Genomic DNA, 12,538 nt, shown 5'->3' with positions numbered 1-12,538 from the left:
TCTTCCATCGCTACTTACAAGGTCAAATCCGCCCACCTCTCCAGCTGCTGAATATTCCAAGTCTTCACTAAAACATGTTCTGAAGACCTAAATGGATGAGTTCACAAGTGGAACTGCGAGACAAGGTGCTTTATTTATGTGTTTTGTTGTTTTCTGCGGCATTTGAGGGAAAAAAAATCCTCTCCTTTTCATTTTCTGAAAAGATTTATGCACACAGCCTTAGAGAGCCGGCTTTGTAATCTGTGATGCCACGAAGATTTACTGCCTGGAGCTGCTGCATGGACAACGAATCAAACTCTTTTTAGATTCACACAATGTTTGTTGGAGCTCTCGCACACAAATAAGCTTCATCTAACTGTAGCGCTGTGAGTTATGCTATGCTCGCCATTATCTCTACAAAATCAGCCCGGGTGTTGTCATGCTTTCCATTTTTGTAGAGTCATTCTCCAAGGTGTTCATCTGCGGGGTGTGTCATTCGAGGTGTACAGGGGGGGGGGGGGGGGGGGATTGCCTGCCGGCTGTGGTAGACAATAGTGAATGACGGACAAACTCTTCTTGGGTAATGTTGGTATGGTATTCAGATAGCGAACGGCAAACCATTAGCATTTAATTATAGCTCCCAGATGTGATTGTGCGTCACTATGTTAATGGGTAGCAGAGCTTTTTGTTGAGAAAAAGGAGCATGTGTGCTCGGCAAACCTTCCCTGGATAAAAACAAGGAGACGACATAGAAAAATATCAACCAGACAAACTAAAACACTAACAATAAAGAAAATGAATGTGTCTCATTGCTCACTTCATATACATTTGTTTTCCATATTCAATGTCAATGAATCGGGGCAAAGTAAAAAAGAAAATTACATGTTCTTCTTTTAAAAGTTGCAACAAATTAGAAAAAAGCAGCTGACAAATCTGGACAACCAGGACAGAGACAGCGACTAATCCAGTCTGCCTTCGAGATCCTTGAAATCAGGAGTGAGCCGAGCTAGGGATGTCTCCTTTTATTCCTTCACCTCTTCTCCATAGCCCGGTCCTCCTGAGACACGAGCTTAATCAGCTGAATGGCCACGCAGTGGAGGCACAGTTCTGGTTCACTGTATCTCCCACAGAGCTTAACAGGTCAGCGGCAACTTCTTCGCTAACCTTGTCTTCCTCACTAATATGCACTCAAGAGGGCTGGCTGACTTCACAGGGGCTGCGGTGCATATCCAGGATCTGGAGAAGCAGAGCTTGGCACCTGTTGCAGCAGAAATGAAGGGGAGCAAGGCTAGAGGGTCGTGGACTCGTATTCACTTCACTTTTTTTTCTCCGTTGTTTTCCCCTGCGGATGGTTCCACCACTTTGTCAAATTTACTGCACTTTTGAATTATTTATCAGTGACACTGTAGCCTGTCTCGTTTGACGCTGCCGGTCGTCGTACCCTACGGCTAGATTGATTCTCTTTTTACAGCTTCACAGTCAATGCTTTGATGACACAGTGTTATTTAAATATAACCTCTCCAGTCTGTTTTGGGTAAACATGGCTGTAACACTAACTGTGTGGTGGAAATCGCCTGCAACAGAAACCCAAAGTATCATCGCTGAAAAATGTGTGCGTGTGTACTCTAAGCTTTGTTCTCTTTGATTATTTACTTCACCCCAGAGGGGGGGGGGGGGGGGGGGGGGGGTCATGAACCATAGTGCTGCAGACAAAACTGCAGCAAAAGAATCATTGCAAAAAGAGATAGATAAAGATAGATATGCACACAACGACAATGCTAACATGCCGATGTGTGGTTGGTTTAACGTTTACCATGTTCACCATGTTAGCATGCCAACGTTTGCTAATCGGCACTAAACCCAAAGTATCGCTGAGCCTGATGGGAATTGAATTCGTTTTGCAGGTATTTGGTTTTTGAAGAGAAATGGTGGACAAAACAACTTTTATCTGATGATGGTGCTCGATGAAAAGTCAAAGTATCACCAAATTTATTACAATTAATTCCAAAATTACAGCACTGATCCAACAGTTGCTGCGATTTTCACTCTGAAACCAAACTGTCGACCTGTTGGAAGCAGTAGTAATTAGGATACATCACCTGGGAACCATGAATGTCTGTTCCAAGCATCGTATCAATCCATCATGTTGGGATATTCTCATTCAAGAAGAAGTCAAGGGGGTCACCATAGTCATTAGCTTTTCATCATCTGTGTGACCATGAATGTCTGTACTAATTTTCATGGCAATCAAGTTATTACTTATCAAAATATTTTACCCAAAGCGGTGGACTGACATCGTTATCCCTACAGCCGACTTCTTGTGAAGCTAAACAGGTAATTCAGGGGGGGGGGTCCTGTCACTGCTGAGACCCAGCCCCGATTCCTGCTATTGGTAGCTCTAATTTGGCCCACTGGTGCAGTAAGAGAGCTAGATATAGTGCAGCAAGTCCGTCAGTCCGCCAGAGGCCAACCGACAGTACTGCAACAAAAAACATCCCCCGCAAACCCCAATTGCAATTACTAAATGCATGCTCCGAGCTCAGCTCACCGACAGACGACCCTGTTGACAGCAAACTGTGGCCATCAGTGTCCTGGAGCAAGAGGACACCACTTTTTGAATGTGAAAATCAATTTAAACTGATTAATGTCTAAAATAATAAATAAAATAAATCTGGGTACATCAGTCAAATTGCAAAATGACAAACTGTGCTCGGTAACAGCAGGAATCATGGCACACAAAGGGAATTTGAAACATTGTCCTGGAATTTGAAACTATTTAATTGGGAAGAAAATGAGCAAAACCTTCAACAAATCAAATATTTTTATTTATTTTGCAGACAGTCACACAGCAGGGGTGAATCTAATGATGCAGTGCATTGTTTGTATGATTTTACATGCTTTTACACATCATTTTGTTCAAAACTACCAGTATTTTATCATGATTTTCGGCACATCTCAGCTTTGTTTGTGAGTTTGAAATAGCCAATCTCCTTCCCAAACTGTACACACTCTGTGGAAGTCTGGCTCCTAACCAAACCTTAACAAAGTGGGACGTGCATGGACATACAGGCTTTGATCAATACTGACTGGCAGGCCTTGTTCCTTCCTCTTCCCATTACTATTTCTTTTTTCTACCTGCTCTGTCCTATCACTCACATGTCCCCTCACCTCCCTCGCCATAGCCCAGAGAGATGTGGACGTAGTGCACAGGAAAGGACAAAGACACCTTGTCACCTGGTATAATGAAGGACTAATGAGCTGTTCAGACCAGCTGTAGTGTTTGCAACTTCAGGTCCGCTGTTATTTCCCGCTGCTGGTGGAGGGATGCTGCGGTTAGTGGGACACTGCCGAGTTTAGTGTAAAGGCCACATTACTACTGTCAAGCTTCACTGACCACCTCATCTCTGCAAGCAATGCTGCATTCAGCAGACTAATACCAGGTTGTTGGTCGAGGGCAACAGTTGTGGCTTGTATTTATCTCGCGTTTGACACAGAGCTTTTTTTGTTCGGTCTCTATCCGTGGTAGAATATCTGGAGGATTCTAGTTTGCAATATTGACTTGAATGTGAACTGATATTAATTTAAAAGCACATTTTTCCCTTAAATTGTTAAATCAATGATTTAAATACATTTCCAGGCACTTTTTATGAGATTTATGTGTATTCCAGTCAAATAACAGTATGTATATACATTTGCCTTCCAAGATGGCATCTACCAATTGCAGCTTGTCAGCCATTGATAAGCTGTGAGTCTCTTTCAGAGCCACCACGCTTGGTAATAGTTAATGTGATAATCACGCAGCATATACAGCACACTGTGACTGTGTTTTTCTTCACAGACTTGTCAACGTATTTGAAATTGCAATGGGTTATTGGAGGAGAAATGTGCCTCTTTATTATGGATATTGAATTTTTTTGATGGCTGCACTTGAAAAACGAAGAGATGCATTGCATATCCTTTCCCAGGCGGAGCAGGCTCCCACTGCTGAGGAGTCAATTAAAAGAGAAAACACATCAAAGGCTTGCCTCCTTTTCCCTAATTTCAAACAAAGAAGGACCCACTGGCAAGGGCACACAAACAGGTGGTAATCCCTGTCCGCCAGTGCACTTGGGTTTGTGGTGGGGGGTGGGGGGGGGGGGTTGCATTCTCATCTTCACTCATTCACTCTCACTGACTAATTGGCCAGCCTTGTGCAACTCATGCACTGACAGTGATACAGGTTCCAAGACGATGCCCAAACCAGCCCTTGTCACGCCTCGGACCGCAGGGGGTGCATGTGTTGCCATGATAAGGCTCATTGCATTTATTTCAAGCTACTCATTAAGACTGTGTGCCTGAAACTCTTTTTTCCCCCCATTGTGCTCTTAAAACGACAGAAGCCGGGGGAATGGTGCAAAAACACACCCCGTGTGTCAGGGACTCGGTAAATCACAAATTTAGGAAGCGCAGTTAGACTTTATTCACAGAAGAGCAAGTGTAGAGCACGTTCACGCCAAACTTGTTTAGTCCTGCTGAACCGAACCCTGGAGTGTTTACCCCCTCGGTGCATTTACTTTGCTTTCGTGTGAGCGCCAGACTCAAAAACTCTGGTGCGGACCAAACAACTGCTCTCTGGTGGTTTCGGACCGCTGTCGAGTGAACACCATTCAAACCAATCCAGGGTGCCGTTTATGTGTCATTGAGCCCGTTGCCTATTAGCGCGTTTGCTACCACTGAATTTGATAAATGCAATGTTTGTCAGACCACGAATGAGACAATAATTAGCTAGCTGCCTTACTTCCCGCTGCTAGGAGACTAGTTCGTCGGGGGGGGGGGGAATCTGGCACAAATGTCTACTTGGACTCGAGGATGAACTCATTCGATTTCTATGGTCAAAGTCACTATGACGTCATGAAACACAATTTGGGCAATAACTCAAGAATTTCTATGCTAATTATGATAATTCCCCACAAATGTCTAATGACAATTAGCCATTTGGACAGGCATGGATAAAAACTGCGAAGTGACATCAACAAGGTGGTCATTCTAGTCAGCCTCCCCACCCAACCTATGTGTATAGGTGTGTATAATGTACCTGATGTCTTTCATGTAGTCATGTCGTGTGTATACTTTATTTATGTGAGGCTTCTTGCAGACTGTGGCAACACCTTTTCATGGAAAAGGACAATAAAGAATCTATCTATGTGTGTTTTCATAAACTAACAGTGTCCTGTAATCCCATGTGGGATGGACCAGAGGTTCAGCATGAAGTAGAAATAATGAAAAGAATGAACTTAACTACAACAGTGTTATTGTTTCCATTACAGGCGTTTGAAGTCCACCCAGACCCAATGATCAGCGTCGCACACATGGCATGTGCCGGCGGAGGGGTGTGGATGGCATTCTCTGAGGGTTCCTCCATCCGTCTCTTTCATACCGAAACACTGGAGCTTCTGCAGGAAATCAACATCTCGACACGCTCGACGCTGCTGAACACTGGTACACACACACACACACACACACACACACATCACACTTGGTCTTGACCTCAATAGATAGAGTTCAGCCTCTATCCTACAGAGCAGCTGAAACACTTTTGTGTAAAGAACCACAAACCCAAAAAAACAACCTACAATCTTGACAATTTATTCTTTCAAAATGGCACAATGCTATTTCGTGTAGTTTCATTTGTGTCTTTGTTGTATTAGAGCAATCAGAGGGCACCAATTTAATCCTGAAAAAGCTCCCCTATACCCAGAATGCTATTCTTGTCTTGTACACGTCCCTCCTTGGGCCTTGTACACCAGGGACTGACCTGAATAAATATCCATCTCAGGCCTTCACAAGGCCATAATAGAGCCATGGGTGGAGAGATATGAATAAAAAAAGAAATAAAGTAATTTAGATGCGGTAAAATGGCAGCCTTAAAGATTTTCATACAAGTGGTTTCCATGGAAACGCTCGTCTTTCTTTAAACGTGCCCATTTTACCTCTTTTTCTCTGCATGTACCTCCCCACTCATCCCCGCCTTTTTTACTTCATATTATTCTTTCTTTTTCTCCCATTTCGTCCCTCTCCCTTTCTGTTTTACCTCATCCGCTCTGCTTTAAAATCCTCTCCCCCCCGTTTCACTTCTCTCTGCAGTCCGTTTAGGACGCCAGTGATCGCCCATTACTTCCTGTGTGGCTTCCTTCATGATGAATGAAATATTTATCAGCCAGTGTGGGTGCTTTCCCTTTTTTTTTTTTTTTGTTAAGAACTATGGTAAACAAATTAGATAGCAATGAAGCATACCTAAAACTATCTCATGGTGATAACTACAGTACAGCTTGCCTCAAACATTCCGAGGCTCATTCAGAACGGGAGGAGTTCTTTTTGAGCTTCAGGTAGTGGTTTAAATTAGAGGTGCACCGATAGATCGAACAGGGACGCTTTTCAGCTCATCAGCCATGACTTGTTAGTACCAGTATCAGCATCATATTCCCAGTATCAGCATCATATTCCCAGTATCAGCTTCATATTCCCAGTATCAGCTTCATATTCCCAGTATCAGTGTCATATTCCCAGTATCAGTGTCATATTCCCAGTATGAGTGTCATATTCCCAGTATGAGTGTCATATTCCCAGTATCAGCTTCATATTCCCAGTATCAGCATCATATTCCCAGTATCAGCTTCATATTCCCAGTATCAGCTTCATATTCCCAGTATCAGTGTCATATTCCCAGTATCAGTGTCATATTGCCAGTATCAGTGTCATATTCCCAGTATCAGTGTCATATTCCCAGTATGAGTGTCATATTCCCAGTATCAGCTTCATATTCCCAGTATCAGTGTCATATTCCCAGTATCAGTGTCATATTCCCAGTATGAGTGTCATATTCCCAGTATCAGTGTCATATTCCCAGTATCAGTGTCATATTCCCAGTATCAGTGTCATATTCCCAGTATCAGTGTCATATTCCCAGTATCAGTGTCATATTCCCAGTATGAGTGTCATATTCCCAGTATCAGTGTCATATTCCCATGGTTTTTGCAGGTCACATTTACACCAGTGTGCTGCTGCTGCTGCTGCTGCATGATAGTTTATGTCTGCACACAGCGGCACAGACAATAACTTCACAAACACACACACACCTGTCGGTGAGTGGTGAAGAAGAACGAGCAAGTCCATCAATTATAGTGAAGTGAGTAAAAATATTGTAATCAGCAAAAATCAGTCTCGGCAGGTCAGACAGTAGGAAATGGGTATCGGCCAAGTGGATCTCTAGTATAGACGCATCTGGATTTAGACCATTTTGTTCCTTTCATTGAGTCATACCAGAATGTGATTGAAGTATTTAGAGCAGTACTCAAAGCTGTGGTACCACATCATCTCATAGGGGAAAGAAAACACAAAAAAAACTAGGTTTTCTCTTGTGAGTTGAGTGAAGAGCAAAGAATAAAAGAAACAGGAATGTGTTTTATACACCAACCTTTTCTCTTTTCCATCAAAGTACTCTTAAAGGAGAGCAGACTCCTATGGCAGTGGTACCTGGAGAGAACCGGTGACCCAGAGGTCATTTTCACCCAGCACCAGCGCTTCCTCTTGAAATATGCAGCGGATTTGAGAGAGGGTGGCAGCCTCGAGGCTTGGCCCAGAGGGAAGCTACGGGGCGGAAAGAAAAGGAGTTGCTCGGCTCATGTCTTCAGGGTCCACAAAAGGAAGAGGATCGTTGACTTAAGTTGTGATTTGTTGAGCTCACAAGAGAAAAGAGGATCCCCCCCCTACACTCGACAACCACCAATACTGCACATGAAATACTGATGGTTTCTTTCTATCAATGAGTCTCTGCTCCCCTAGGTTTCTCCTTGAATTATGCTAGGACATGCAGTAATGATATACCCCTTAATCCTTTCCCTTTAATGTGATTTATACTCAACAGGGAATCCCAGTTGCTGTAAACAACAGAGAAGTTTCTGAGGCAGAGGAAACTGCTGATCTCTTCTCTGCTAATGCCTTTAACAGTTCTATCCTGAGGGTGAAAAAATAATACTCCAAAATAAAGTCCTCAGTGACATATCACAGGGAAACATTTATCTTTGGAGACATCTGCTTTTTAAAGGCAAGACACCGTCTTCCACGATAAACCCACTGCACACTGAAGAGTGTGCGCGCGTTACTGCAGAAAACGGAGGTGCAAGATTGCTCGAGGTTAAACTATAACTCCTTAATCTCAAGTGCCTTTTGTCATTATCCCTCTTTATCACTGTTCTTAAAGACAATGCCTGGCGCCCCACATCTTCCGACTAAACTTCATGGTAACCAGAGAGCGGGTGCTCATGAGCGTCACTCTCTAACCACAGTACAAATAGACTCTCCGGCGGTGCGAGCAGGTGGCAGACAGTTCCGAGATAAAGACAGGTTTTTCGATGACGCCTAACCCACGGCTGTGACCCTCCGAGGTCTCCACCTGAAGGCGTCTGCGCTCTGTTTGCTGAATGTGCTCTGCTGCTCTGCTTCCACTTTCTTCTTCTACACACAGCATCAAGTTTCCTACTTTGGATGAGTCATCTCCGCACTGTGTGAGGGATTAATTGATGACACCTACAGTATGAGCCACTTGTGCAAATCATCATAATCTGAGCATGACGCAGAACAAACATGTAAATACAGCTACCCATGTAAATGAGCATTGTCTGTCTCAGTAGCGATCACAGGAGCGCTGGTGTAATTCAATTATGGTTGACGTGGATAATATGGTAAATGGTTCTGTAGATAACTGGGCCACAATGGGAGCCAAGAGCTGAGGGACCATGGAAGGAAAAATAAATCTGCACCAAACAAAAAAATAAATCTGCACCAAACAATGTTTTTCATCCCTTTGTTAAGTGGAAACAAAGGATGTGCATGTATAATAAGAGCGTGCATTTATCCTTTCCCCACAACTAATGCAGTGCCACAAAAAACTGTTGTGCACAAAACACAAAGCTTACGTCATGCTCTATCATGGGACAAAAAATGTACCGTTGTCCCCCGGAAAGTTCACCACCCGCTGTAACAGAAAAGAAAATCAAAGGAATTACAAATGATTTACTTCATTTGTCACATTAACAGAGAACTTCAATAAGAACCAAAACCAATCTCATCAGATTAGAGCTATGATCGGACCCAAAAAATGAGTCCCTTTATGAACCTATATACCATATATGTATATATATATATATATATATATATACATATATATATATATATATATATATATATATATATATATATATATATACATATATATATATACACATATATATACATATATATATATATTGGACAAGAATAAACACACAAACCTTCAAACTAAAGTTTTTTCTTAATATTAGGTTGTGTACAACCTCAACAGTTATCAATTGCTCTGTTTTCAGGTTGAAGTTGGGTGAGTGTTAATGTCTTCGAAGGACACTTAACTTTAGCATTTGTAAGAATGATGAAATTGTGCATTCCTCTACCATAGCAGGTCAAACACACCAAGCAAAAAAAAAACTACAAAAAAGGTTCGGAAGCTTTCAGATACGCACGGACTGAACATGCCCACACAGGCCTGATCAAAATGATTGAAAACACCTGTGTGTGTGTGTGTGCACCATGGGCATGTAGGGCCGTACTTATTTCGAGGGATTATGATGTCTGAAGTCACTGGACCTCTTTACCAATAAAAGGGAACTTTTAGTCAGTTTTGCTGTTACAGTGGGAGGTGAAAACGTTGAAGCTCAATATTTCAAAACCACTTCGATGTCAAGCAGAGAAAATACACCAACTTCACAGAGTCCCGTTTCCTCTACTTTGTGCTTCTTTGGGAGTTTTGCTTTCAACTGGGTCACTAGCAAGTAGACAAATCCAATTTTTCATAATCTTACGTAACCCAGAGCCCTCGGTGGCTGTGCTGTGTGTGTGTGTGTGTTAAGCTTGTCAAATACAGATTGATCACAGAGCTTAAATCTTACCCAAAGCTAACACTGATAACCAACAATCAAAGTTTGTTTACTGTTTTCATCATGCTAGGATTGTACGGCTTCCAGAATACAGTGTTTTGGAAGAACTTCTGGTAAAAAATAAAATCAATGAGAGTTCATAATTCACTCTCTAAAAGGCAGACCATCCAATCGTTTAGTCAACATCATTATTTTCTTCAAAAGGAGCCTATAATCTGTTGTACTTTTGTTGCTTTCTGTCATTGTATAACAGCCGGTGTGAAGAACTCCTGTCAATGTTTCTTCTGTATTGCAGGTCAAAAGAGCATGCGAGTCACGAGTCTGCTAATTTGCCAGGGGCTGTTGTGGGTGGGCACTGCCCAAGGCTTAATTATCACTCTTCCAGTTCCTAAACTCGAGGGCATCCCCAAAATAACAGGTACTGTGATTGAACGGTCTCTTGAGTGTTGGTTTTTTTGGTGGTTTTTTTTCATGATAGAAAATGACTCTGCACTGCCCATTATTGAGGTCGCACTTGTTTTTCTCTTGTGGCTCCGGGAATCAGTGAAAATATTACCGGGCAGGCAACACACAAATCATAGTGTGTGTGTATATATAATGTTGCAGGGTAATTTAAGAAACTGCCTGCTAGCGTTTTGTTAATTATGCCAAGTGAATGAGGTCGTTAGTTTCCCACTTGTACAAACTATACCTCATGACCCCTTTATTCCGAGCCAGTTCATTGAATACTATGCAAACACTCTACACACTGCAGCTATACCAGTATTACTGTTTCAGTTACAAATACAGTTAACTGACAGAGTATGATCCAGGGTTCAAGTCATCATAATCTATTTTAAGTATGACTGACAATGACATGACCTTAGAGCAGTTTAAGAGCAGTATTTATTGCCTCTCTGGAGGACATTTAATTAATATATTATATATATATATATATAATATATATATTCTGCCTACGTCCTACAGGAAAAGGAATGGTCTCTCTAAATGCCCATTGTGGGCCCGTGGACTTCCTGGTAGCCACCACCAGCACTCTGTCTCCTGAGCTGCTGAAGAGGGATTCTGTCGGGGACGGCCCGGACTCTGCCTTCGGGGGCGAGGACCGCAGCGACACCTCCTCTCAGGAATCCCTGCAACAGTCCTACCAGGGAGAGGGGCGAGGCAAAGGACGCGGCGTTCTGCTGCAGTACAAGCTGCGCTCCACATCGGGACTGCCCGGACGGCCGTTGACGGCGCTGGGCGACGAGGCTTCGGACTCCTCCCTGGAGTCTCTGGAGCACAGTGTGGAAGATGGATCCATCTACGAGCTCAGCGATGACCCAGAAATGTGGGTCCGGGGACGTCCTTGCGAGAGGGATGGGGGACGCAGGGACAGGGTGATCTCTGCGGCGGTACTCTCTGGAGGCAGGGGCTTCCACAGACTGAAGGAAGGAGCAGCAGCAGGTACTAGGACAAGTGGGGAGGGTTTAGAGAATATTCTGATGGTATGGCAGCTCCCACTGACAGTGTGATATGGGAAACATAAGGCAAGGTGATGGGTATTTATAGATGTAGTCTACCCAGCTTAGCTTTGAATCAACCGTTCCATAAATTCAAAGGATTTGAATAAACATGTATGATGTGAAGGCGTTGCCACTGTAACGGAGCTTGACATGCTACGATTTAGCTTGTGGAATAAGGAAGCTAAGACGTGCTGTTTCCCAGAGGTACCGTCAGCCTATAGGACGCTTCCAATGTGCGTCATCACCTCCCCAGCAGTGGCGGAGGCCGCCGCGGATTAGTTCCGTGTGATCTTTTTGATCTGCCTCCTCTCCCTGCCTTCGTTAAGATGGATGCGCCTCAATTTAACCTCATTGCGGCGCAAGCTCCGCCACATTTATTTTATTGCGAAGGACTTCTGTGTGAGCAACCACGGACCGCTCGCTTCCGAGGGGGCCGCCTTTGTTGAGTCTGCCATGCTCCGCAGAGTTAGAGATGGACATCTTTTATCTGATCCTGTGGGACAGATCCCATCTGTTTAGAGCTGAAAGCTGGGGACTTACACCGCATCACAAAGCACATGAGCATCACTTTATTAGCTTTGCCAGCCTTTCTCTCATCCCATACAATGTGAATGTAAGATACCTTCTATTATGTCTCAAAATTGAATTTGTGCTCTCTTTAAAAAAAAAAGAAAAAAGGATATTTTCTCCTTGCAGCTGTTGCAGAAATGATGTTTGGTTACAGAAAATGAGTTGCTTCCGAGTGCTTACCACTTTATTGAGGAGGGTCATGGTAGTACAGACTCGCTGCAAAACTGTTGTAAAAACAACTGATTTGGAAAACAAAGGTTACAATAGTCAAAGATGTTATTGCGCGACATTACAGAATCTATATATGCTCAGATGTATTTGAGGAAAAGACAGTTTGAACAGTATGATCTGCTTCCTGCAAATGCCCCATATACGTTTCATTATTCACTGACGCCCATCAGCTGGATGAAACACTACACTGCACACATTAGCTGGAAACCTCAGTTACACATCAAAAGCAAAACTCTACAATCACACGATGAAATGAAACGGCTGCCGCCGCCATCCGAACTGCTATCAGCTGTGTATCAACAGAGAAAA

At 43.2% G+C, this 12,538-nt stretch overlaps 1 protein-coding gene across 1 annotated transcript in view; it reads left to right on the top strand.

Moving 5' to 3' along the window:
• Positions 1 to 12,187, top strand: part of arhgef10la (Rho guanine nucleotide exchange factor (GEF) 10-like a) — a 97,499-nt gene extending 85,312 nt beyond the window's left edge. The window contains exons 24-26 of the mRNA XM_076097024.1: positions 5,286 to 5,457; positions 10,222 to 10,344; positions 10,893 to 12,187. Coding sequence (XP_075953139.1) covers positions 5,286 to 5,457; positions 10,222 to 10,344; positions 10,893 to 11,437 — 840 coding nt within the window. The 3' untranslated portion in view covers positions 11,438 to 12,187. The remainder of the gene's footprint in view (positions 1 to 5,285; positions 5,458 to 10,221; positions 10,345 to 10,892) is intronic.
• The last annotated feature ends 351 nt before the right edge of the window (positions 12,188 to 12,538 follow it).

The sequence above is a fragment of the Anarhichas minor genome, unplaced genomic scaffold (assembly GCF_050575085.1).
Source record: "Anarhichas minor isolate MPS153535 unplaced genomic scaffold, ASM5057508v1 ptg000023l, whole genome shotgun sequence".
Classification (NCBI taxonomy): Eukaryota; Metazoa; Chordata; class Actinopteri; order Perciformes; family Anarhichadidae; genus Anarhichas; species Anarhichas minor.
This window is presented reverse-complemented; position numbering and strand designations above follow the sequence as displayed.